Genomic DNA, 27,014 nt, shown 5'->3' with positions numbered 1-27,014 from the left:
CTCTCCCTTTTACTTGCTCTTTCCACTCCTGCCGTCCAGAAATCTCCTCCGGTGGAATCTGTGCTTCTTGGCTTGCCTGCTAAGCATTAAAATTTGCCCCGAAGCTAAGCTCTTCAAGATACATGATTTAAGCTTCTCTTTTAGCTAATTAGATATTGTTCCACAAATTGGGCTGTTCTCTCTGAAAGATGAGCAGCAATTTATTTCCCCTGCCCTTTCCTTAAACTTAAACTGAACTGTAAAACCTGGCCATTTGATTGTTTAGTCCAATCAGGAGATTATTTTTTGCAAGGAGTAGAGATCCATCTTCTTGCTAACTCTGACCTTGTTTAGGCATTCCTTCCTGCTGCTGTTGAGGATGACGGAAGGTTTTGCTTAATGCCTGTCATCTCTTTGAAAGGTGGGCCCTACTGGGGCGCCTGGGTGGCTCAGTCAGTTAAGCATCCAACTCTTGATTTTGGTTCAGGTCATGATCTCGGGGTCATGAGATCGAGCCCGTGTCAGGCTCCATGCTCAGTATGAAGTCTGCTTAAGATTCTCTCTCCCCCTCCCTGTGCCCCTCCCCCTGCTCATGTGCACATGCTCTCTCCCTCTCTAAAATAAATAAATAACATCTTAGAAGAAAAAAAGAAAAAAAAAAGAAAGGTGGGCCCCACAGTGATCTATTGTGGCCCATGCATCTGTAATCATCACCTGAGTAACCCCACTAACTGCATCAACACGCTTTTTTTTTTTTGTCTAAAGCCAAACAAATAGGTAAGAGAAGGAGCCAGACTGTGAACCCAGATCTTTGGTCCTCAGATAACTTAAAACTGTATATTGTTTGATAAATCCAACATCAGTTAGAGAGGGGGAATGCAGGATGATGTGGGGTTCCCACACACTGCTTGAGATCCAGTAAAGATTTCTTCCTGCTCTTGATGAAGTCCCACAAGGCCCTCTACAACCTTCTCCAATCCAAGGGGTCGTTACACATTGTAGGAGAAAGGATCCTTTCTGGAAATTGCCTCTTTTCCTATGCAGGGGGCCGGGTGTTTCCTCATCCTCAAGACTGTGCCCAGCATTTGATGAATGGAGACACTCTGAGTGGGGTGTATACCATCTTCCTCAATGGAGAGCTAAGCCGGAAGTTACAGGTGTACTGCGACATGACCACCGACGGGGGTGGCTGGATTGTAAGTACCTGTGGCTGTTCCCCATACACACAAATATCCTCAGTGTCTAGTACATCTGGCTTGGCATCTATGGATCCAAATTTCACCTCCCTCTGGCCAGTCTTCCTCTATCCCCCACCTGTCCATGTTGAGGCTCTTCCTTGCCTCTGGGCCCTTGCTCAGCAGTGCAGTCATAGGTTTGGCCAAGCACTGGAAGGATTAAGCATATGGAGGCAGCAGTGGCCTGGCCCATTGAAGGGACCCCAGGAATACTGTTCCTTCTGCAAGAATAGTTAATGCAGGAGGGTGCCAGGGAAAGGGAGGAGGGGCTCTGATAAGCCCAGGGCTCTTGCCTGCTGAAGGCTGCAGCTATAAATAAAGGAGCAGAGGGGGTGGATCCTCTGTAGGAGGAGGGTCCTCTACAGGAAGAGGTGAGCCTCAATGGAGAGGTCTATGGGATGACTGCATATGGGGGAGCAGATGAGGGGCAGAGAATGAATAGCCATCTCTAGCTACCAAGCCCACCCCTGTCCCCATCTTCCCTGGCCTCCCCGGTTCCTCCCCAGAGCTCCCACAGCCTTCCAAATGCACCAGTGGTCAGGAAAAGAAAGACACCCTCCTTCCACAGCTAAGAGGGCAACACCCAGAGAAGGGAAAGGACAGCCTCACAAATGGCCCCGCTTAGCAGTGCAGCCCACTAGGTGTACAGGAGAGTTCCTGCAGCCTGACCCTAAAGCAGCCCAGCATTAGCTGAGTCCCGCATACATGCAGCCCCTCTGCCCTCCTGTGGTTCCCCTCCAGCACTGCTAACACACAGCACTGGCTATTTCTTGGTGCAAAATGGATAGATTTTTTTAATTGAGTTAAATGGTGGCTGTGCTCATAAGCTACTCTTGGGAGACATTTTCTTTTATGTTTCTGACATATTTGTGCCTCCTTCTTAAAGCATAATTGGAAATTGAAGCTGAGGCTGATGCATTGGAGGTTAAATGAAATTAGCACTTAAACAGCTCAGAAAGTGAGTGATATGTAGTTGCTTTGCCTGCAATAGGATGATGACAGTTACTAGCTGATTTGAAGATGGTCCTGTTCTTTTGGTGAGAAATGCTTTCTACTGCACTCTGTCCTGCAAAAAGATTAATTTGAGAGCCAAGCCTATTTCCCCTTGACTAGTTGGGGGCTTGAGATGGATCCTGAATCCTTTGCAGAGGTGCAAATTAGTGTCAACATCACACCCTGGCCTATTCATCAGGGGCCTCTGCACTTGAAGAGAAGAGCTCTGAGAATCTCTTACGAAAACGGCTGTGTGAAGACCGAGCTCTGTACTGCAATGTTCCTTATCCGAGCATCTTTGTCATGGCAGATAGAAAACTCAGTTACAGCGATTTTACTCATGAGGGTTTATTTTCTTCAGCATCACTTTGTTTCTCCCCCTTGTCTCCCCAACAGGTGTTCCAGAGACGGCAGAACGGCCAAACGGATTTTTTCCGGAAGTGGGCTGAGTACCGTGTCGGCTTCGGGAACCTGGAGGATGAGTTTTGGCTGGGTAATCCTCCTTTGTGCTTTCCCTGGGATCCCTGCTCTGGCTTTTTGTCCCTCTCCCTCCTTTCTGTGTCCATCTGGGATGATCAGAAATGCCATGTCTGTTGGGAAGTCGACAGCTCGTGAATTGCTTTCAGTACCTCTTGCTCTGTTTGGCTCCACTATTGATCTGTTTTTATCTTATTGTGGTGTTTTCCTCTTTGCTCTGTCTCTTCCCATCCTCATTAATAGTCTCTTATGCTGATGGGTCTTGACATGAGGCAACTACAAAGGAAGTGAGCTGCCTGGTGGGGGAGGGGGCGCAGGACACAGCCAGCTGGCTGGTCACCTCTCAGAAGCCAGGCACCCACCGGCCAGCCTACAGGTCAGGAGAGAGAGAGGAGGCAGTCGCCCTGCCCCAGCTCCCCGGGGGAATCTTATTACCTGACTTGGCAAGGGAAGAGAAAAATGAAAACGGCCTCGGAGGTGTCCTGCCATCTCCTAGAGGTCTGACCCAAGCGGGAGGTGCAGATTGAGAATGGAGCTGGTGTGAGAAGGTGAATACACACCCCATCCAGGCAGGTGGCAGTGGTGCCAACCCCAGAAAGCAGTAAATTGATTACCTGCGTCTCCCTCTGGGTTAGATTTTCATAGTGATATGTACAGGGAGGCAGGGGGACAGGCGCATAACCGGGTTCCGTATTTGTGGTCTCCTCTCTATATCTTGGTCACTACGGCATCCAGGCCTCACTGTCTTTCTCCTGGAGGCCACACGACAGCTCCCAACCTGACCTCCCTGCCTCCGGGACGTCTCCATTGTCCACATGGCCATCTTCCTTACACCCAAAATCTGAGCTGTGGTTAACCTCATTTGTAAACCCTTTCAGTGACTCCTCATCACCACCAGGTAAAAACCAAACCCCTTAGTTGAGGTACAAGGCTCTTTCTAATCTAGCCCTGGAGGCTGCTCCCACCACTGAGTACCCCACGCCTCTCACCCCCACCCCCATACACACACCAACACCAAACTCCAAACCTCCAGAATCACTGCAGCTTCCTCTGCAAGGAATGTTCTCCCAGCCCACCATCCCCCTCCTCTGGACACCTTGGTGCCCATCTGTGTATATTCAGAGACCCAACTAAACTCCTCTTCCTTCGAGGAACCTGTCCTGCCCAATTTTCTCACCCTTTGCCTATGGGAGGGTTGGCCACTCCCTCTTTTGTGGGCCCAAAGCAGTGTCCGGTTTTTCTTTCTGTCTCTTTTGACTATGCTACGGAAACTTCTTTCAGGACTGGGACCACATCTTGGGCATGTTTTCATCCCATTGCCTCTTACAGTGTCTGAGATGGTAGGTACTTAAAGTGTAGGCACCGATCAGTTCGTCAATGATAAGAATTTATCGAGTATCTATGGGATGCCCAGATCTGTGTTGGCTGATGTAAGTAATAAAGCTACACGAGAAGAACATTGAGAGAGAAATCAGGTGAATAGGAAGTATTTTTACCTTCCAGGAGTTTGCACACAGCTTGAGGGACAAGTACAATGCACACAAATCGGGCACCTGGCAGACAGGGCTCGTGTTCCCCGTACCTCAGCAGCTGTGCTCCGATTCCATGATTTTTACATTATCTGTGAAGTGGCTGAACTGTCCTGCACTTAAATGTTCTCTATATCACTTGCTTTATTTAATTAAATCGACTGTTTTGTGAAAGAAACTTCATAGAAAGCTAGTTATCATGTGCCGAAACAAAAGGGAGCCTTAAAAACTCATACAAGGAAAACAATATTAATATTATTAAATGACAGTTAAATACAGGGGCTCCAAGCCTGACGTTGCCGGCGGTGGTACAAATGAAGGTTAGTAAGTATTGGGTGTTTCACCACAAAGTACTAGAACCAAACTGAGACTGAAAGTCAAGGTTAGGATCCGAGTTAAGGTTTCTCCTTAAACTATTAAGAAAGAAAAAGAATTTGGAAATACCTTTCTCCCTCTATGTTTAAGTACATTTTAGTCCTTATTCCCAAAGTATTTCTTCTATCATGAGAGATGCCATCCCACACTGAGAAACACTGTACTAACCGATGAACTCCCGATGAGAAGGCACAGATACTCAGAGAGGGGAGGGGTCAGCTTTGTGGAGGAGGCTCTGGGCGGTCAATGAGTAAGAGGAATGCAGGAGGGAAAGGACAAGAAAAGAGAGAAGGCAGGGATTCTTCTGACATGTGCAAATGGGATAGTAAAGAAACCATCCAACCAGAGGAAAGGTGCAAGACAGGGAAAGAAGAAAATGAGGTTAGGTGGGTTGAATGAAGGCACATTATGGTATCTAAAGCCAGGAAGAGAAGTCCTGACATAATGCCATAGGTAATAGGGAGCCAGTGAGGGCTCTTGAATAGAGGCATGGCCTGGTGATCTATAGTTTGGTAGCAATACTCAGGTTAGGGGTAACTATGACCCATGGTTTATATCCCAAGTTGGGTTCCCCAGAAGCAGAACCAGAGTTCAAGGGATTTATTAGGGGAGTGCTCTCAGGAGTAGGGGAATAGAGGAAACAAGACAGAGCAGAGGAAAATATGCAAAAATGTGATTTTGGTGAGAGATGATCTTCAGTCTAATCCTCAGGAAAGGTCTGGATCATTAATTGCTCCTCCGAGTTGGTCCCCACTAGGGCAAGGGGTCTGGCCTTTCATACCCCCTACATCAGGCATTAATGTAGGTCTGCTTCAAGGTACGGGGGAGGGAGAATGTAGCTACTAAGGGGAAGTGACTCCTGTTTGGTCAAAGGCAATTATCCAAGAAGAAGGCAGCTGTGAGCTGTTAGCAGCCAACACATCCAGCAGCTGGGGGACATGTCCACCATCTACTAAGGGCATCCGGGCAGGTACCCCCAGGATCCACTATATCCACACAAGCACAAGTCTAGGGTAGGTTGTGGGTCAGCAACCCAGCGAACAGCAAACAGCCCTCAACTTATAATCAAAATGAAGCTTTAAATCTCAAACAGGATAGGGAAGCAGAAAGATCCAGGTGGCCCTCAGCCAATAATAGCACCTGTGTAGATTTCAACCTCTTTTTCCACAAAGAGATTAGCCTAAGTAATCTCTAAATTCCCTTCCATCACTGCAATTCTTTTATTCTCATCATGGTATACTCCGATAGATATCAGCTATGACAGCAAAGCAAAAGGACCTCGGTTCAGTAGGCAGATAGAAATCAGGAGGACTTAGAGATCATCAGCAATGCAAGGTGAGTGGTTCAAAGTCTGGACAGGTAGGTCAAAATCAGAAAGTCCCAGAGTCCAGCCAGCCAGGGCAAACGGACAAGGGAATATATACGAGAAAACATCGCCAAGGAGAATGTGGGCTCACAGAGGTTTGCACCTTACGAGAATCTATTAGACCAAGATCCGGGAAGCTTAGAGCCCAAAGAGAAGCAGATGGGTGAAAATAACCCCCAGAAGACCAGTGCAGAGGGGGCAAAGCAAACTGTAGCAGGTAGATTAGACAGAAAGGAACTGGAGTCAGGGGGCAAATGGCAATATCCCCTCACCTGGCTATGGGAGCCCCAGGAGGGCTGGAAGCTGAGAAAGGGCAAGGCAGTGTAATATAAGGTGAACAGAATCTCTTTTGCAGGCTACTAGGCGATGGTAGGATATCTGGCTCTCCTAGGCCCCTAGCACCTGTCCTGAACTCTTCTATCAGCATTTCTACCTCTGGCTTCCTATCACTCAAGCCAAAGAATTCACGCCCATGTAATACGTCTTGTCATTTTCACCCAACACCATGGTTTGGAGTGGAAGGTGGTAGGGGACAGGGCCAGGAATCCCGAGGCTTAAGGTTTGTGTGCTACTGAGTCAAGACTGGATGTTAGGACCCCTGAGCTGACATGGGGTGACGGGGGGGACCCATCAGCAGACCAGGGTTTGTCTTTTTGCAGGAGGAGTTTCTGAGTCTGGCAAGGTCTGTCAGATAAATGACCTGAGAAGGGCTGAGGGCAAAAGCAATCTGGATCCCCCTCCCCCTCTGTAACATCCACTGTGAGGCCACAGTCCCATTTCACTCCCATTTCCAAAGCCGCTGGGACCAGGCCCCCAGCATTCTCTGCTCTTCTCCACAGGGCTGGACAACATACACAGGATCACATCCCAGGGCCGCTACGAGCTGCGCGTGGACATGCGGGACGGCCAGGAGGCGGCCTTCGCCTACTACGACAAGTTCTCGGTGGAGGACGGCAGAAATCTGTACAAGCTGCGCCTAGGGGGCTACAACGGCACCGCAGGTACCCCGGCCCCTGAGCAGACGCCGGGCCGGTGGGCGGGCAGCAGGACCAGCTCCCCCCGCCCCCCGCCACGCCCCGCGGTCTAAGCCTGAACGGCCCGGACAGTGGCGGCACTCCCACAGCGTGTGAATTCCCTGCCAGCCAAAGAGCAGCGTGTGAATTCCCTGCCAGCCAAAGAGCAGGGCGGAGGGAGGGCTGAGAATCACTGGCGCTGGTCCCTTCGGTCTCTAACCACCCCGGTGATCTGAAACCAATTTTTCAGGATTTCAGTTTCCTCATCTGGAAAATCATAATAAGGATGCCTGCCCTACTTCACAAAGTAGTCAGAAAAAGATGCAACCAATGCAGCGGAAGTACTTTTAAAGTTTAAAAAAAAAAAAAAAAGCGCAGTGTGAGGACAAAGCATTATTTTTCTTGTCTAGATTAATTAATATGGGCTCTAATCCAACAAGAACATAATCATCTACTGTCTGGGGAGAAATGTCCCCCCTGTGATGACATCCAGGAAAACCATCTTGCAACTCCATATTCTGAGAGGACCCCCTCCCCTAAGCAGTCATCATAAGGCCTTCGTCAGGTGCCAGCAAGAGCCCTGGAATGACCCTCACTGGCCACGTTTCTTTTCATTCCTCCACAAGAACCAAATACATGCTCACATTTCCTGTATAGATTTTTATGACATTTCTACTAAGTAGAACAACCATCTCTATAAGCTCTGTTGCATTAATAGTTTTATCGGAACATAATATCCAGTCTGCTTCTTAGGCTTTGCCAATCTGTTTCCTGGGTTCTATTATAGCACATTTCATAAAAACCTGTTTTGCCAAACATTCTACTGTTTGGTACACAGTTATTGGTCCTTTCATTAGCTCCAATTTTAGGGCTAAATGCTAGTGTATAATTTTAGCAGCATTTTTATGCCTCTTGGGATTAAGAAGATCATCAAGGTGTTGCCCTTCCGATTACTGCACCTGTCCAAGTATTTCTCTTCTCAGCCACATATTGTTACTCCATAGGAAGACATGCTTTATTATTGTTCATATTGGAGATTATTCCCAATGACAGTTGGTCAGATCTGCCTCAGGTGCCCCTAATAATAGCTCCAATTTACTACACTTTGGGCATAAAAGAACCATTGAAATGGAGTGTATTGAAGCAGATATCAGACTAAATCATTTCAAGAAAACCTGATATAATCAACTCCCTAAGATTAGAATTGTGCCTATAGAAAAGCAGTTCTTATTCTTCCCACAGGAAGAAAAGCAAGACTTGCCCCTTGCTCCCATGTCCCACCTTCCTCCCCTCTCTTCACCTGCTCCAGGTCTTTGCTTCTCTCTGCCTCCTGTGGGCCCAACCACTGCTTCCTTTACCGAAGCTCCATCTTGCTACTGGGCCCCATGGAGGGCAGGACTGTGGGACCGCATTCGACTCTCATGTTTCCTAGACAAATCCTGCCAGAAAACTACCAATCATCATAAATTAATCACAGTCTGACCCCTCCCTTCAAATATTCAGTTCATCTTCCTCAAAAGATGAAAACCTGGGCTTATGTAGGCTGCCCCTTTCTCTGGGCAACTCTACCCAATGGTTGCTCTGTTAAGACCAGAAGGTCTCCAGTGGGGAAGAGCCCATCCTCTTTTTCTGGCATTTACCATTGCCCAGTTCCCCTGGCCTTTATCTTGACCTGTTGCTCATTTTATTGGCCCTCCTGGCAACAATCCATCCCATGGCCTCCAATCCACCTTCAGCCCTTTCTCCTGTCCCCATTTCTCAAGCTACAAAAATCTAAGTCTCTAGTCAGGACTCTAACTGGAGTAGAACTGAAAATTCCAAATCAAGTTATCAATAAGAGGTTGTTGAGCAACCCCTAGAAGTTCATTGCACAAGTTACAGGCACTCAAAAGAAGCATAAGACATGGTCTCTGCAAGAACTAAACATCTATTTTTTTTTTAATTTTTTTTAAATTCATTATTTCCAAGTGTTCAGGTCAAGAGCTTTTATTTTATTTTTTAAATATTTTATTTATTTATTTGACAGAGAGAGAGACACACAGTGAGAGAAGGAACACAAGCAGGGGGAGTGGGAGAGGGAGAAGCAGGCTTCCCGCAGAGCAGGGAGCCCAATGTGGGGCTCGATCCCAGGACCCTGGGATCACGACCCGAGCCAAAGGCAGATGCCTAACCAACTGAGCCACCCAGGCACCCTAAACATCTATTTTTTAAAAAGAACCACAAAAGAAATGGTACTCATTTCCAGCTTACCAGGCGCTCTTGGCCTAGGAAGGAACAACATCTGGCTGGTGTCCCAATGGTGAGGGAAGGCAAACCCTGGAAGAGAAGTCACGGAAGGAGCAGTTACTGTGGAGGGAGGGCCCCTGGCTCCCTAGGGCAGGGTGTGAGTTCAGAAGAAACAGAAAGAAGATTGGTGGAGGAAGGGCCTTAAAACCAAGAGAGCGGTGTTACTATGGTGAGCAGTGAGGAGCCATGGTAGGTCCTGAGTCTTTTGGATTTGGGGGTTTTAGGAAGATCAATGTGACAGCCATAAACTGGATAAAGTAAATCTGAGTGAAGAACAGAGACCAGTTGTCAGCTGCTGCATTAATCCTGGCAGGAGATAATAGGAGACTTGACTAATGTCAGGAATTAAGAGAAAGGTATAAATCTGAACAGCAGTTTGAGAGAGAAAAACCAAGACTTGGACAATGTACTGAATATATGAGGTGGGTATGAGGCAGAAATGGGAAGGGAAGCCAGATTTGGGAGCAGCGGTTGAGAGTCCATTCTAGATTACAGAAGGACAAGCAGGAGATGAGAAGATAGGAGGCAGGTAGAGGCAACAGAGTTAAACCAATGGTAAAGAAAGGGTCCCTAGAGAATAGGATTAATCCAAGAAGTTTTAAAGCTAAAGGATATGAATATGATTTAGGATTGGAGGAGGTGAATATGCTAAAATATATAAATATGAAAGAGAAAAAGATAAGAAATCTTTTCTGCCTTCTTCCAGACCTGGAAGAAATGGGAAAGAATGAGTTTCAGGGGAGCACCTGGGTTGCTCAGTTGGTTAAGTTTCTGCTTAACTTATCCCTGATCCCAGGGTCCTGGGATCAAGCCCCACGTGGGGCTCCCCACTCTGCGGGGAATCTGCTTCTCCCTCTGCCTCTGCCCACCCCCTGCTCGTGCTCACTCTCTCTCTCTCTCTCAAATAAATAAATAAAATCTTAAAAAAAAAAATAATGAGTTTCAGGTAGTGGGATTAGCTCTTGATGGACACAAAACCAGATTCCTTGGAGCCTGGGAGAAGATGAAAAGGAGGGGAAAGAGACCTGGTATGTTGAGTTAGGGATCCAACTGACCTGAGGGGATCAGGCTTCCTCGTAGAACAAAAATCATCCCCTCAGAGTTAAGCTGTGGCAGGAAGCAGGGGAGGCATTGAGTGGCCACCATGAATGTGGACTCAGATACCACAGATGACCTAGAACGGTGGTCTCTCCTAGTTTAAAGCAACCTCAGAAGCATCTACAATAACATTGATTCAACAGCATTCGCCCCTTCACGACATCTCCAACCACAAGTCCCACCAAAAGTTCAGCCAATAGTTATAAACTAATTAAAGTTTGATCCCTCACCTCAAATACTCAATTCATATCATCAATTCATAACATCCCAGCAAGACAACACCCAGACACCTCTGTTTGCCTCTAAGGCTAGAGATCTTACCACATATCCAAGCAGTCTATCCCGTATGTAAACTTCCCCAAGATACAGCCCTGCTTTTCCCAACCACTTCTCGGACATGGTTAGGATTTTCTCATCATGCTTTCTCCTATGGACAGGAACTCGAGCTTGCTGAGATCCCTCTTTACATGTGGCACCAAGTTCTGAATGTGAGGTTTTGGGTGAGGGTTGACCAGGCTAATAAACCATGGAGAAGGCCAGGCCATGGATGCACGGTGGTAACCCAGATTGACTCAAGTGGCCATGGCTCATCACTGTCTCCTCTGGGGACAAAGGAATCATGAATATTGGTGCCCAGTGCAGGCCTAGAAGAAACAGATAGAGGTATGAGGTGGACTGAGTGGACAGAGCTCTGAGCAGAAAGTCAGAGGGATGAGGAAATGAGTTGCTGAGAGCAGCAAGGAAGCAGCTGAGCCAGGGATTAAGGTAGAGTAGAGTTCCGTACAGCCCGGCTGAGGAAATGGGTGGAAATGAGAGAGGTAAATGGAAGGTCCCTTAAGTGGAGGCTAGGTGTGTTGGGAGCGGGTCAAATGTCCAGACAATCCTGACAAAAGAGGGACAAATCAGATGGCCTTACAAAAGCATCTTTGTTTTTTACAGGAGACTCCCTCAGCTATCATCAAGGACGCCCTTTCTCCACAGAGGACAGAGACAATGATGTTGCAGTTACCAACTGCGCCCTGTCCTACAAGGGGGCCTGGTGGTATAAGAACTGCCATCGGACCAACCTCAACGGGAAATATGGAGAGTCCAGGCACAGTCAGGTAAGTGAAGCTCGCCACTGTTATGAATGAGCCAGGGCTGTGAAACCCACTGTCACTTAGCTTTATGTGTTCAGTGCACAAGTGGGTCTTACATTCCCCTTTGTAAAAAAAAAAAAAAAATGTCAGTCTTGAGAAAGGACTATCATGAAGAGGAAAGTAAGGCAGGCCCTGAAATAAGGGCAGGACAAAGCAGAAACCAGAGGAGGGAAAGAAAAGCATTTGGACTCAGAAGTTAGAACTCACCCAGAGAAGCCTTTGACCACCAGCACGTTCCATTTCATTTCCTCATCTAAACCATCCTATAGAGAGCTTATCAATGTTAGGAACAGCTTCACAGGCTCAACCTTCTCTAAAGAAGGGTCCCAGGAAAGGAGAGATCAGAAAACCAGTGTAAACTGGACTATGTTTCCCCAGTAGAAACTACAAGTCCACAGACTGGGCTGGGTGATACGATGACCAACTGGGACTTTCCCAGTTTTAGCACCCAAAGGCCAGCAGCCAGGGAAACCCCTCAGTCCTGAGCCAACCAAGATGGCTAGTCACCTTAGGTGGAAACTACCTGACTCTCCCATCAGGAGTGAGCAGTCAAACACGATCATTCTCCACAAAATGCTCGTATACTATTGGGATTCTGAAATTCAACACTGATAACTGGTACATGCAAATCTTAAAAGCCAAAAACATAAAGCTGGCAGTAAGAAATAACCTGACATACAGGCCTGATGAACACTCAGGCCACAGGCATGCTTAAAAAGAAAAGGTGGAAAGAGACCCAGCTCCTTGGACGGTATCGGGAGCCGGGCCACAAAGCTTCCTGTTAGTGGAGAATGGCTAAATCCTCATCTTGGATTCCCCACTCCTGGTGTTGTCCCTCTTTTCAAGCTGGTGACCTGACATGCATGTCTTTCTCCTTCCTAGGGGATCAACTGGTACCATTGGAAAGGCCACGAGTTCTCCATCCCTTTCGTGGAGATGAAGATGCGTCCCTACAGCCACCGCCTAACGGTGGGGAGGAAACGGCGGTCGTTGCAGTTCTGAGCAGTGGGTCGCCGCGGGCCAACTGACCTTTTCTTTCATTTGTTTGTATTTTATAATATGAAACAAGGGGTGGGGGGTAAGAGTACTGTGCTTTGCAACAAGGGAAGGGTGTTGGAGGAAGCAGGATGTAGCTTCTCGTGGTGCCTGCTGTCCCGGGCCTGGGCCTCGGTCTCCATGCTCCCTCCCCCTTAGTCATCCTTAACCTTCCCCTCCTTTCCCACCAAGGAGGGCAAGTCTGGAATGTTTTAAAGAGACCAACTTGAAGGCAAGTCCTGGGGTCAGATTGCTATGGCACCAGGCCTTCTTTTCCTGGACTCCCAGGAGTTGCCTTTCACTACCAGGTATTCGTGCTCTGGTCACTGCCTTGAATGGCCAGGTTCTCACAGCAGCCCCTGGGAGAAGCCTCGGGAAGAGAGCTCTGTCATCAACACCCCTTCAGAGGAAACAGATTAACCTCACCCCATCCCAACAACCCAAGTCCTTTTTAGTGGGCCAAAGATTCTCGTCTTCTGACACTCTTACCAGCCAAGTGTCCTATTACCTTTTAAGAGCAGTGGCCTCCTTCCCAGCCCCAATCAACCCTGTGCCTCCGTCCATCTTACCCTTAGACCCCCACGGCCCCACAAGCCCAAGGCATTGTCCACACCTGGCCCTGGGCTGCATAGTGGCCGTGTTCCCTGAGGGTCATAAGTCATTCCCCCTCTCTTGGGTCAGCCAGACAGAACTTCCTTTGTGGGTGAAAGGGGGAGATGGTTGTGGGTTGAGCACTTGGTGTCAGACACTGAGGAAAGGACAAAAGTAGAAATCAGGGCGTCTGCCATTTGAGATTACAGGTCCCATGGGAAACACAGATCTTACCTAACTCTATTTTCTTATTTCTGGTCCTATTTGTCGTGGATTTTTTTTTTCTGAATTGCAAACGGAAGGCCTCATTTCTGTGTTCAGCCAAGCTCTCCTTAATGTGGGTGGCTTAATAAGGGTTAGAAGAAGAAGTTATATGACCAGCCGGCCATTCCCCTGACTGATAATTCCTGGAAAGAGGTGAAATTCAGGAGGGGATTGTTTTTGTTTTTTGCTCTTTTTTGGTCCTGTGGGAAATAGGAATGACCTCTGTAATGAGTTGACATCATGAGAAGCCTTTCTCCATCTTTTATTATTCTGCCTCTGAGAGGAAAAATGAAAAGTGCCAGAGGAAATTACATCTGGAAATCCAAAGGTGAATAGGGGACGACTGTGTGCCTACCTCCCATTTTATGAGATGTGCTCTCTTCACTACCGTGATTTGATTTTTAAGCCCAAGAGAGCTGGAGGCTCTAGAAACCATGACCGTTTGGCTTCTCCAAATCCAATGTCAGTGGTAGCTATCCCTGAGGCATCTACCAAAATCCACACCCGGCTCCCCAGCTGCCCTCCCCTTTGCCCCTCGCGTTCCTCTTCTCTTTTCTGTAATGCCCATGGTTAGCCAAACTGGGTCATCTTGTTCCTTCCCCAACCAGTTGCCGGAAGAGCTGGAGAGTTGGCAGTTTCCTAATGGAAACAGCTACACTCTAACCCAGCTCTGATCCCCAGGAAAAGACAGTCCCTTGGGCTGCTGATCACACTTTATGTGGATGAAGCTGGCTGCCACTAGCTGCAGGCACCCTGCCTTAGCAGGCCTCCAAGGCCTTGCCCACCGCTCTGTGAGGCTGTGACTGACAAACCTGGGGCTGAGACGTGGAGACCACATCACCATTTCTCAGGTCATCATGGGCTTCAAAAGAACTAGGAGAAGGAGGAAGAAAGGGAAACAGTCCTGTCCAGAAACATGTAAATTAAATGCGATTCAGCTGGAGAGTGGGAAACCAATGAATAGTAGGGAGCACACTGAAAGGAAGCTGGGGACTAAGGTATACGCCCACCTCTGCCATGTTGTTTGTTCTGTGACATCATCAGGAAGGTGGTTTTCTCTCTCCAGACCTCAGTTCCCCCCTGTTGAATGGAAGCTTGGACTAGAATGGCTACCAACTTCCTTTTTGGTTTTGATAGTCAATAGTGCTAGTTTCTGATCTGAAAATCTAAATAGAAATTGGCGTTGATGAGAGAGCATGATTAGTAATTCACCAAAAGCCTTCCTTTATTTAGGAAGGAAGGAAGGAAGGAAGGAAGGAAGGAAGGAAGGAAGGAAGGAAGGAAGGAAGGAAGGAAGGAAGAAAGGAAGGAAAAGAAAGGAAGATTCAGAAGTCATAAATAAAACACACACACACACATACACACACAGGAAAAAAAACTGCAGAGAAGGTAATGCCAAGTAAGAGGCCGAGTTCCTTTTGCCCATAAAAGCAGAGCCCAGGGGCCTGGGTGGTTCCAGTACAGCCTACCTCATCAAGGGACCTGAAACGAAAAGAGATTATGATTCCCTGTGTGGTCAATTCAGGTGAAAGCCAGGAAGTATCAGTGGAAACCAAAACCTGCCTTTCATTACAACCATTTTACCCTATGGAACATTTTTATAAATAGTATCTGCAGCATTGCCTGAATTCATTTCAAAAACTTTTAAAGCAAGAAAAGGACTTCAAAGATTAGCTCACCCAACCTCCTATAAAAGGATGTATAGATTCCTTTTATTAAGTTGAGTGATTTTCTCGCGAGCTTTTACCATCTTCAAGAGACACTGTGCCCGTTCTCTCCCCAAGATCCATGATCAACTAAGCTAGAGCTTCTTAACTTTACTCACTGATTCCTGCTTATCTTATTCCTCCAAATTTGTGTTCTTCCCAAGGGTTGATCCAGTAAGCGATATTCACAATGCACTCACCTACGCACACCATTTGCTCTCAAGGGACTCACAGGAATAGAAGTGGACCCTGCCCAGAGGCAATTTAAGTGCAGGATTAGGATTTAATCCCAGTCCTAATTATAGGCATTTATAAACCAACAAAACCAACAATGACTGCAACAGACCCACTGCCTAGATCCAAGATCCAGGTTTTCCTTTTCTCATTTCCCCATCAGATAAAGATAGTTCCCAACAGAGTAACTCACAATTTCCAGGGTTCTTTCTGGAAGGTGGGGGAGGGGCGGGGGGAGACCACAAATCTGTGGAAAACTCCCACAGGGCCTTTAGACTGGATTTAACTGGAGGAGGGAGACTTGCTAGGTGTGGCCACAAGGTGGCGATCACCATCCCCAGTCACCGCCAGTAACTGTGAAACATGGTGGGGATTGAGGACAGCAAGGCCCTCGGGGTTTCCAGAACTCACACCAAACCAAGTTTCAGGAAAACCAGTCAACTGATTTGCACAGGGGATTGAATTGTTAAATAAAAAGAACAGTAAAAATGGCAGCAAGGAAATGCAGAGCAAACTTCCATAAATAGTTAAATCCACCCTACGCCTCACCTACACGCTCCAAACTGGGCAGCCCAAGCAGGGGTAAGCCACCTCCTACCCTGTTCCCTGGAAACCAACCAGTTCCCTGCACACTGAAAACTTTTATTTCAAAGACAAACCCGAAGAACCAAGGTTGCCAATGAGCTCAATGCCAAACCAAACAACCTTAATCACATTTATACTTTTAAAATGTGGTCCCAGCACAGAGCTGTAGATTAAGGGACAGTAGGTCATTATGGAATCGTTTCAAAGAGCTCTTTTAAAAGCATCAGTTGAGAAAAAGTGGAACCTATGAGCAGTAAATGCGCCAAGCTGAGGAGGCTGAAATAGACGGCTCATGACCTGGACTTGCAAGTATTCCTGGGGAATAAAAACATTTTTCTTCTTTTTCTTTTTTCTTTCTTTCTTTTTCTTTTCTTTTCTTTTCTTTCTTTCTTTCTTTCTTTCTTTTTTTTTTTAACTTTAACCTCTGCCCAGAATTTCAGGAAAGGTAGAACTACTTACTCAGGGTCTGTGCTTGCTTTTGATCACCTGACTCCTATTCAGTCTCATTCCTACTTCCTTTTCTTTCCCTCCAAAGCAGACATTCTTGTATCTCACTGTCTAGTCCTAAAACTTTGAAAAGGAAAGATTCAAACTTCAGTTTAGTTCCAATAATCCCACAGAAGATGGAATAATTTGTTCATTTGCTTCAAACTTGCCAAGGCCTTGGGACCTTGGAGGCCTGGGGGTGCGGGGGAGATCTGTGAAGTTTGGGAGTCTGCCTCTTACACAAAGCTCCAGATGCCAGGAGTGGCAGACTCAGCTCCACCCAGCCTCCCTGGGTGGCCCGTCTTTCTCCAGATATCAGTGACAGAGAGGTTCCACGCTCAGGAAAGGCGAGACACCATGCTGGCTTCTGGGTGATGCCTGTAGCCTCTCTCTGGCTAGACCTCCAGGTCCTTTGGCCATGTTCCCTAACATCTTTGACTAAATGCTCCCCCATACTTTTGTTTCTTCTGTAACCCCACCCCACACAAATGTGACCAAGTTTCCCTCAACTGTACTCTAGCATTTGGCACCAACAGGCCAAATGAGAATTCACAGAAAATGAGATCTCCAAAAGCAAGGAGGGAAAAAAGGTCTAGTATACTTAAGTGGGTGTGTTGTGTAGATACAGGTCCAGTTTGAAAGAATGGCTCTGGTTCATCCTAATGGTAGCCACATTAGATTTGCTTATGTCCAGTCTGTGTTCTTCAAGCTTTGAGAAATAGCAGGGAAGAAGAAAACATAAAATATAAAACATAAAATAAAATAATAAAAACAAATAAAAGAAGCTGATGGATGATTGGAGACTGAAAGCAAGCCTTCTACCAATGGCCCACAGTAGAAGTACAGAGAGCAAGTGTAAGGGTCTAGGGACCTGCATTAATTCCTTGAGTTCTGGTTTCACCTCCCACCAGAGAGCTCCTGTCAGTTCACCCACCTCAGGAGAAACTAAGGCACCAGAGCCCTGTCACTTAGAAAATGAGAAGCAGAAGTGTTTAACCAGTCCTGCCTGGACCTCACTTTTCCTTCACGGCACTCACAAGCCTGATTTGTCTTCTCCAGCATTTCTGATTAATTTTTCAAGGTCACCTCTTGCCTGAAGCTTGACTTCATTGCACCTGCAGCACTTCATTGTCCAAATGTCCTTGGCAAATCTCAGAGTCTTTGGACAGTGTTGCATTTTCTCCAAACCGGAAAGCCTCCCTCCTTCCCAAGCTTAATAAGGCTATTGCAGAGTATCCAAATAACACAGCTCTTGTCCCTCAGACTGCTCTGCCCCCTCTGTTAATTTGACAAATCAGCTCCTCCTTGTCTGCTGTGAGGCTGGGCTGATGCTAAATTTCCAGTTCAGAAACATTTAACCCTTTTCAGTCTCACCGCATCTGCCCTTCCAGGTACTGGATTTGGCTCATTGGCACCATGGGCTCCTGGAGGCAGAGCAAGATCCCAGGAGTCCTGGAACATCTAAGCCACAGAGAGGGTTTGGGTCCCGATGTGTGGCCAGGAGGCAAGGGCACTGATGAGAACTATTGTTTTCTTCCCATTTCTGGTTTAGCAGCCCCAGGGACACCCTGTGTTGCTAACATCCCGCCGCCAGATGCCACTGTGTTCAACGCTGCCTCCAAAAGACAAATGTTGGGAACATACCTTCAGAGCAGGAGGGGACTGGAGATCATCTAACCTGACCCTCTCATGTCATACTTCAGGAAAAAGAAGTCCAAAAACGTTAGGCAACTTGCCCAAGTTCACACAGCTAATTAGTAACACAGCTGAGATCAGATCTGGCATAGGCCTTTTAATACTTCTCTCCCCAGATGAAGACTAAGAGAAATGGTATTTATTACACTCCTACTACTTTCTAGATATACTGTGCTAGGAACTTTACCTGTATTACTTCATTAAATCCTCACCACAACCCTGACTCAAGTTTAACCATTCGACAGATGAAGAAATGGAGGCACAGAAAGGTTTAGTGACATGCCCAAAGTCACACAGGTCTAAGGAGAGCCATAATTGGAATCCCTCTGCCTAATTCTAAAGCCCTTGCTTTTCCCCTATCAGGAGACTGCTGCCCCTTCTACTTGTTTAGCCAAATGGCTGCCATCTTGGATTTACTAATGTTTGCACAAAGGGGCTTCTGAAGCCACTTCTCTCTGTCTTTTAAGAAAAGGGAGTTCTTGTGTTGTTTTTTGCCACATACTCCAGGGGACCTTCCACCTCACCCTCAGAAGTAAGAAACAGCCAGACAGCTCTTTCCTTTTCTTTTTTTTTTTCTTTCTCTTTTTATGTTTTTAATTGGGGAGGTAAGAAAAAGTTCCACAGCAGGTTGGTAGCAGATAAAAAAGACTAGGACACAAACATTATGTCCCCAAACCCACTCCTTTGGGAATATAGTGGCCTCTTTCCCACCCAACATTAGAAGAGTAGGGAATTCCAGAATCATTCTTCTCAAACTGGGTAGACAAGGTTGGCAAGATTGGGGAGAATAATCATGGTGTGTGTTCCTGGATCACCAGTTTTACTCCAGAATTTAAGAGGAAAGGAGTTATGTTATTAATATATTGAAACCAATATAGGCAGTATCAAATGTAGAAATCCCTGAATTTTTAGGCTAAAACCAGCAGGCTGCAGACTGATTGGGCTCTTTCCTCCCAGACTTTCATGAGTACCATGAGAGTGTCCCTGTAGGGACACATCAGTGGAAAAATTGGGGAATGAGGCTAGAAGAAGGCAGTAAACAGAAGTTACTACTTCCCTCTTCCAACCTGTCCCTACCTCCTCAGTGGGGATGTGTGTGTTGTCATGGGTTCTCAGAGAACAGTTAGGTACAATCTCAGCTCTCTTTGCCACACTGAGGAATTTAGAAGGAAATTGGTACTGAGTAAATTGTATTTTTGGCTGCCAGGCCCAAACTCCAGAAATGAACCCCTTCCTCTCAACTGAATGCTACTTAGCCATAAAGGAATAGATTTCCCCAAGAAAGAACTTGGCATTTCATGGTCCTCTTCCATGTGGAGGCTGCTGGGGGGAGGTGAGATACCTCTGTGTTAGATGCAGCGGATGCCATGGTTTCTACAAAAATGTCAGCCAAGTAAGTGCCCCCCTACCAACCCCCTTTCCCTTCCCATGGCCTCTAGACTCACACCATGGTTCCACAGATTCAAGGGTCAAAATCTAGATGCGTTACCGATAACATCAATCTCCTCCTTCTTATCCTGAACACACACCCAGGCATCCAGTCATTCCGACCTCAGATGCGCCCCAGGTCCACGGGGCCTCTCAGGTACCCTGAGCAAGTCGCTGTGACTTTGAGGGAGCTGTTATGTTGGGCCCGGGCAGCTGAAACCCACCCTGGTGGTCTCTAGATTGTTGTTCTGAGAAACCATAAACACCAAATCCTCCAGGCCCCCCGAATTTGAGTTTGTCGTTTTAACCTTTAACGGCCTTTTCAGGTAAAAATAACACCGACCAATTTACTGCCTTTGTAGCTACACTGTGCTTGGGAAAAGCATTTACTTAAAAGAAAGACTGGAAGGAAGAAAAAAAAAACAAGAAGAAAATGGAGTACATACTCTTCAGGCGATGTACACTTTCACGAACTGAAATAAAAGTAAAAACAGAGGATGGGAGAGGAGAAGCCAACCTCCCCCCGCCTTTCGTGGCACCGTAGCTCAAAGACTGGAATCTCCGCTTGTTAACCATTGTTAACTAGTATTTTTAGTCCTGATTGCTTTTAGCTTCTGTATAGTTCCTTTTCTAAACACATTTTCTATACGTCAATAAAAGATCCGGAAGGAATGGTGTGCGTCTTCTGAGTCCTGTGGGGAACTGGGGAGGCATGCCTTTCTTAATGGCCAGCCTGCCTTCTCCTTTTCTCTGGGCCTCCTCCCCTCCGGGTTTACCGCCACTTCTGCCAAAAGATCTTCTCTGCATCACCTTGTTCTCATCCCTGAAGGTCCTACTACTCCAACTGTGTCCCTTGCCGTCCTTGATCCTGTTCTCTCATTATAGCCTTGACGCCCTTACATTCCTTCCTCTTCCCACTATCTACTCTTCCTCTCTCTGCCTCTCTCTCTCTTTCTTCCTCCTCCACCTCCCACCCACTCTGAATTCTTCATCTCACCCATTGCTTTTACCCTCAGAAGAGGTCCCTGATGGGTGCTAGCCTCTACTGGATGCCCCAGCTTCACCCAGACCGGTCTGGTCTATGGTGTGGAGCCCTTGATCAGTCACAAAGACTGACTCGCTGTCCAGTTCCCTTGACCCTGGAGTGCCCAGTGGTAGCTGGATCTCCAAGGCTCTAGTGCCATCTAGGGGCACTGGCAGAGACTATTTAATTGTCCTAACTTGCCCAGCCTGTCTACCTTCAGCTCAGTCTCCAGCTCCTGTGACCACCTGCCTCTCAGGCATGGTAACCTGGGAAAGCGTTCTCCCTTTCCTTCCCTTGAAAATGAGCCCTGTGCACATTGTAAGATCAACGCTCACCTCCAGACCATACAGGTAAGACCCGGCCAGGTAACAGCCCGAAGAGCAGGGGCATGAGGGAAACTTCCATCCAGCTCAGCTCCACAAGCACGCAAGGTAGAAGTGTAGAGGAGACAGTAACAGAGCAGAGTTGGGGGCCTGAACCCAGACAAGTCCTCCCTACACCCTCATTGGAGAGGGAGGGGCATTCCAGGAGACTGCCTGCGGGGAGGGGCGTCTGCCTGTCTTGAGTCTTACGACCATAGGAATTACCCAAGGGGGACGGTGAGGAGGGAACAGCACAAATCAGAGTAAGAGGGCATGGAACAGCATAACCTGTAGAAGCAAGGCTAGGAGTGGTAGAGTCGTCATGTGCTCCTGGCTCCCTGGCACCCTAGAAGGAGTCTGATGACAGAGCTCTCCACAGGCCAGGGGTAGATGGAACCTTATGAAATTCCAGGGCAAAGAGGGAGCAGTGTTTCTCCATGTTCCCATGTTAAAAGGGAGATAGAGAAATACTTTTAAAGGGGACTTAGAGAATACTTTAAAAATTTGGAAATAAAATTGTTTTTTAAGTTCCATTCCTCCCAGGATTCTAGGCTCCAGCAGTCCTGTTCCCAAACCTAGGCCATGTGAGCAACAGGGACAAAAACCCCAGCTTCCAGTCACATGACAGTCTCCCACTGAAGCATCTGCCCTGTGCTGACACTTTTCAGAGCCTGTTCCCTGTGGCTCATTTCTTCTTCCTCCATAATTTCCTAAAAAACATTTCGGTGAGGGCAGCAAGAGAAGACCTTTAAAAACAACCCCATTTCCTGGTCTTCTTTGAAATAAGCCACCCTGGAAACCCACACCTCGGGATGGTGTTACCTGAGGAGGGACCGTTGTAATATGCAGATAAAGCCCATGGCCTGAATCTCGCCCTGCGTGTTATCTGGGAAATGGAAACTAGACGTATACAGTGGAACTTAAAGGAATTTCAGTAATTAGTATTTATTCCTGAGGTGGCTGAATGCTAACATTATGTTTTAACTTAAATGAGTATGATTCACCCATTGCTTAAGACCTCTGGGTGCATTTACAAAGATCTGAACACAGATTTAATTATTGCTGTGTTGTGGGAATGAAGAACTGCCACAGGGAAAATTAAAAGTGGATTATTAAGCAAGAGAAATGTTAGCAGCATTAGTCATCAGTGCAATTACCAAGAACCCAACCTAAACACAGTAACGTCTTCTCTCCCGCGATGACCCCGGTGGCCCTGGGGACATGTGCCTCCACAGCCACCTCTTGCCAGTCCACAGAAGGATATCATTAAGGAATAAGGGCTCCTGGGACCAATCTCTCCTCTCATGTGATGTGCACTTGTACACTCCACTCCACTGCTCAGGCTTTCCAAGAATCCTAGAAAGAACATGTATTGGACTCATAAATCCACACATAACCATGTCTCTTGTTCTTCTTTCCTCATGTCACAATCTGAGTTCAGTGAACACCTACCATGGATCTGACCCAACGCTGGCTCTGGATGGCCAGGGACAAAGGCCTGGTCCCTCTTTGAAAAGATAGAGTCTCTTTTTGCCTCATTCTGTTTCCACCCACTTGCACCAAATTCCCTGCTCCCCAGCCCAGATGTTCCAACATATGTGGAGGAAGCCCTGCACTTCAGAGGTTTTAAAATAGGTTAGGGTAAAATTTCCAAATGTATGTTTACAAATGCGTGAGGAACTGGGAAGAGATGTACAGTAAAAGAACTCAGTTAAATAGAACGAGGGTTGTCATTTCAATATTGACAATATTCTTTTTTAAACTCAGACACATTTCAAACACTTCAAATATTAGGGAAGTGGCAATTAAGGAGCTCCTTGAATCCAAAAAGCTAACAGAACCTTCTCAAAGGACTCATTAATATAGAATCTTCCTTGGTTGGGGGAGCAGAGGGGAGGGAGGGCAGTCCAAAAGTTCTGGTACTTTTAGATGTTGACGCCCTTTAATGCATGAAATGAGACTTGTTATGATCGGAGATCACAGCTAAGCACTCATTCATAGCTTGTGTGAAAGCTTTGGGTCTACTCTTCGTGATAAACAATAAGCCCTTTGGAGATTTCTGGGAAATGAGTATAAATTACAAGAAATGCAGTAACAATTATGAAAATTCAATATGCTAGCTGTACAGGAAATTTAAAGATCCAAGAAAAACAGGAAGAACAATGAAGAAATGTATAAATTACTTCTGGGCGCAGGGGGGTACCCACCATGATTTGTGATCCATGCTCACTTTTTATGACTTTCTTTTCCCATAAATAAAACCCACAGAGTAATAACCAAAACTTATATTTACAACCAAAGCTACATGGAAACAATGACAACCTAGGTTGCTATCAAAGGCAACTCAGCTGACTTATTGACACGGGAGCATGAGGAATCACCGAAGAAGTCAAGGTGGAAACACCTGTCCTCCTTTCCAACCACCCCCCCAACCCCATCTTGTACCATTTAAAGACCTTGAGAGGTATTCATGTAAATTTAGTCTTCAACATTTTCTCTTCCAAAGAAACGACCTGAATTTTAACTCAATTTGAAATGCCCATGCTTGCTACGAGGCAGGGTTTTAATATAGCAGTGCTATTGGCATTTTGGTCAGATAATTCTTTGTTGTGGGAAACTGTCCTATGCATTGCAGAATCCTTAGCAGCATCCTTGGCTCTTCCCTACAGAATTCCAGGAGAACCACCACCATCCTACAAGTTGCAACAACCAAAAGTATCTTCAAACACTGCCAGCTGTAATTTTGCCGTGGGGGGCAAAATCTCCCTCAGTGGAGAAGCACTGTTCATAGGGAGATTTATCACAAAAAGATGACTTCAATCCAGATGTCACTGAAGCAACATTTTAAGAAGCAAGTTCATTTCAATCCAAAAGACTTAGGAGCCCCCCAAATGGAACACTGCTGTAGCTTTTCTATTGAATTTATTTCTTTTTATATAGTTTCTAAATGTTTGAAAAGCATGTCCCTGTATTTTATTTTATTATTTTGTTGGAATCACTCAGGGTATTTTGGTGGTCCAAGATTAGATTCCAAGGCAGGGAGTAGAATTTATAAGATGGTGCTTACAGAAAATGAGAGTTTGACTCTGGTTTAATTTGTCATGGCTGTCCAGGACTCAATTAAGCTTCAAATCAAGGGTCACTTGTAAATTAGACCTTTTGGCTCTGTTGCTTCACCTGATGGACAATAATAAATGGTATTGATTGTTTAAGATCTCCAAATACCTCAAGATCTCATGTGTCCTAAGGTTTCTCAAGAAAAAAATGAAATCAAGGCTGGGGGAGGGGGCTATGTTAGGCACCAAAGATAGGAGGAAAGGAAGACTTTGTCTCAAACTTCTGCCTTGGTTCAGGATTCTGATCATCTGAACAGAGAAAGCCAGTATCACTGCCCAGGCCCCCAGAAGAATGTGGATATCAAAGTCACATGCCTAAGAGTATTCCGTGGTGTCAGGGAAAGCAAAGGGTTTACTTGACACACACACCTCCCCCCAAAGAAAACTTTGGAACAAAGGGAAATGGAGCAAAAGAAGAAAAGAGATAGCTGCCCATGAAAGAAACCTACTGTATTCTCAGCATGGGGCAGAGAAGGACACCTGCCATTGAACCCCTTTACCTAGCTCACCCTCACAAACAAGCACTTCCAGTACCCAGGAAGGGGGATGCAAGGAGGGATGCCATTTTTACTTCTAGCATTTCAAAGAAGTCACAAGGTCGGTCTTTCTTTCCTATTGTCCGAGCCATGCCTGTGGGGCCACTTGGCCTAGTTTTGTGCTCAGAAAATGCAGTCACCATAGTAGATCTCTGCAATGTTCTGTTAGCTGTGAAGGTCATAAGGGATCAGGAAAGGGTCAATACGCAGTTGTGACTGGCCACGGTCACCCTCACAGTTGCTTCTCCTGGTCAGATGGGACATCTCTGGTTCAGTCTCCGGGAATCCAATGAGGTCCTTTCCTGCAGGGTTGTGCATAACCACAGAACTCACAGCAAGGGAAGAAAATTGGGGGCTCACAGTTTGGTGCCGAAGGAGAAGTCCTGCTCTGGTTCATGATGGTTTTCACCACAGGGTCTTCTTCCAGATCAAGAGCCACTGAAGCAGATCAAAAAGTGCCTGTCCCAATAGGGTCTGGCTGCAACCCATTATCAGATTTCCAGAATCACTTACTTCTCTTCTAAAACTAAGCCACTTGGAAAAGTCAAGCCCTCCAGTTGGATGGAGAAAAGAGCTTATTTTCTTTCCTGAGAGTAAGAGGGGATGGGGAAGGCATTAGAAAAGCCCCAGTGAGGTGTGTCCTCCTCTCACTTGTGAGCCCCTTGAGGGCAGAGCCTGGGTTTCCCATCCCACTCTCAACAGTTAGCTCAGTGCTCCTCATAGGCCCAATGTAGAACTGATATAAACTGAACTGAATCAGTTCTATCTTAAGTCTGTGAAAGAGACTCAGTTAACTGCTGTAATTATGCTGAAATTTAGGCTAGATCCCTAAAATAGCATACTTGGAGACTCTGAAGAACAGAGGAGAGAACGCTGGACTTTAGGTCAAAGGCTTATGTGGCATTTCTGCCACTTACTGGTAATGTGCCTGAGGGGAAGTCCTCCTGCCTCTCCGAAGCTTAGTGTCCTTGTCTTTAAAATGGGAATAAGAATAACTGCCCTTCCTACTTCACAGACCGTGAGAGGCGAAATTCAATGGGCAGAAAAAGCTTTGAAATGGGTGTCATCACTGTGGGAGACAGTGCTAATTTGGTGAAAGTTAAAGGATGTTGACAAATGTCCTCCAATCTCAAATACCTTCCCAGCAGTGTTATGACCTAAAGTGTCACTAATCTCGTCCCCTAAAGCAACTTATTGCCTTTAAAAAATGCCCTGGGCAAAGTAAGAGCATCAGCTGGCTATCGGGGATTAGCTGAGGGCTACATGAGAGCAGGAAGGGGACAGGGTGGGGAAGGGGGCAGATGAGAAGCCAAAGAACAAGGAACAGAGCACACAAGAGGGGAACAAAGCAGCTATGCTGATGCCAGCCCCATGGGAGACTCTTCTAGAAGAGAGAGGAAAAGAGGACCAGGCTGCGTTGAGAGCCAGCCCAGTATGCTCCAGAACTGCAGGCTAAGGACAGTGTGGTTCCAGGCTATTTCCCCACCCTTCCCTGGGACATAGAATGAGGACCAGAGGAACGCTAGGGCACTCAGCAGCCACCACAGAGATGCTTAGTAGCACTCTTTCAGAGGGGTAGGGTGAAGACACTGTATTTACCAAAACTCCCACCAGGACACCACACCTGTGGTTGAGGCCTGCTAACTTCAGGCATGAGCCCCTGGAGGCCATGCTTTTAATAGCATGAATGATGATTTCTAGGGAGGGGGGCCTCTGTCTGGTTTCTAGGAGCTGTGGACTTCAGTTTTATTGAGTGGGGTGTCTAGGGCAGGAGCTGAACTGCTCAAGGGACAGAGAGACTGAGCACAGCCATCAGCACACCCTGCAATCCCCCTACGAGGGCCCACACACTTAGTCCCATTTCTACATAAACATGAAACAAATATTAACATATGGCCCTCTCAATTGATGCAGAAAAAGCATTTGACAAAATACAACATCATTTCCTGATTAAAACTCTTCAGAGTATAGGGGTAGAGGGAACATTCCTCAAGTTCATAAAATCCATCTATGAAAAACCCACAGCAAATATCATCCTCAATGGGGAAAAGCTGAGAGCCTTTCCCTTAAGATCAGGAACACATCGAGGATGCCCACTCTCACCACTATTGTTCAACATAGTACTAGAAGTCCTAGCAACAGCAATCAGACAACAAAAAGAAATAAAATGTATTCAAATTGGCAAGAAGAAGTCAAACTCTTTCTTTTCGCAGATGACATGATACTTTATGTAGAAAACCCAAAAGACTCCACCCCAAAATTACTAGAACTCATACAGCAATTCAGTAATGTGGCAGGATACAAAATCAATGCACAGAAATCAGTTGCTTTCTTATACACTAACAATGCATCTGTAGAAAGAGAAACTAGAGAAATGATTCCATTTACAATAGCATCAAAAATCGTAACATACCTTGGAATAAACCTAACCAAAGAGGTAAAGGATCTATACTCTAGGAACT

The 27,014-nt window shown here is 46.4% G+C and overlaps 1 protein-coding gene and 1 long non-coding RNA gene across 2 annotated transcripts in view; one reads left to right on the top strand and one right to left on the bottom strand.

The window, feature by feature from the left end:
* Positions 1 to 20,177, top strand: part of TNR (tenascin R) — a 399,529-nt gene extending 379,352 nt beyond the window's left edge. The window contains exons 19-23 of the mRNA XM_081824643.1: positions 1,024 to 1,175; positions 2,604 to 2,700; positions 6,794 to 6,955; positions 11,291 to 11,454; positions 12,373 to 20,177. Of these exons, the coding sequence (XP_081680769.1) occupies positions 1,024 to 1,175; positions 2,604 to 2,700; positions 6,794 to 6,955; positions 11,291 to 11,454; positions 12,373 to 12,492 (695 nt within the window). The 3' untranslated portion in view covers positions 12,493 to 20,177. The remainder of the gene's footprint in view (positions 1 to 1,023; positions 1,176 to 2,603; positions 2,701 to 6,793; positions 6,956 to 11,290; positions 11,455 to 12,372) is intronic.
* The window catches only part of LOC145722290 (uncharacterized), a 44,543-nt gene extending 23,284 nt beyond the window's left edge, over positions 1 to 21,259 (bottom strand). Inside the window, exons 1-2 of the long non-coding RNA XR_014146434.1 lie at positions 20,874 to 21,259; positions 9,218 to 9,283 (exon numbers count right to left, since the gene is read on the bottom strand). This is a non-coding gene — a long non-coding RNA (uncharacterized LOC145722290). The remainder of the gene's footprint in view (positions 1 to 9,217; positions 9,284 to 20,873) is intronic.
* Positions 21,260 to 27,014: the final 5,755 nt, after the last annotated feature.

Source organism: Leptonychotes weddellii, chromosome 6, assembly GCF_054177405.1.
Source record: "Leptonychotes weddellii isolate Sample4059 chromosome 6, ASM5417740v2, whole genome shotgun sequence".
Lineage (NCBI taxonomy): Eukaryota > Metazoa > Chordata > Mammalia > Carnivora > Phocidae > Leptonychotes > Leptonychotes weddellii.
This window is presented reverse-complemented; position numbering and strand designations above follow the sequence as displayed.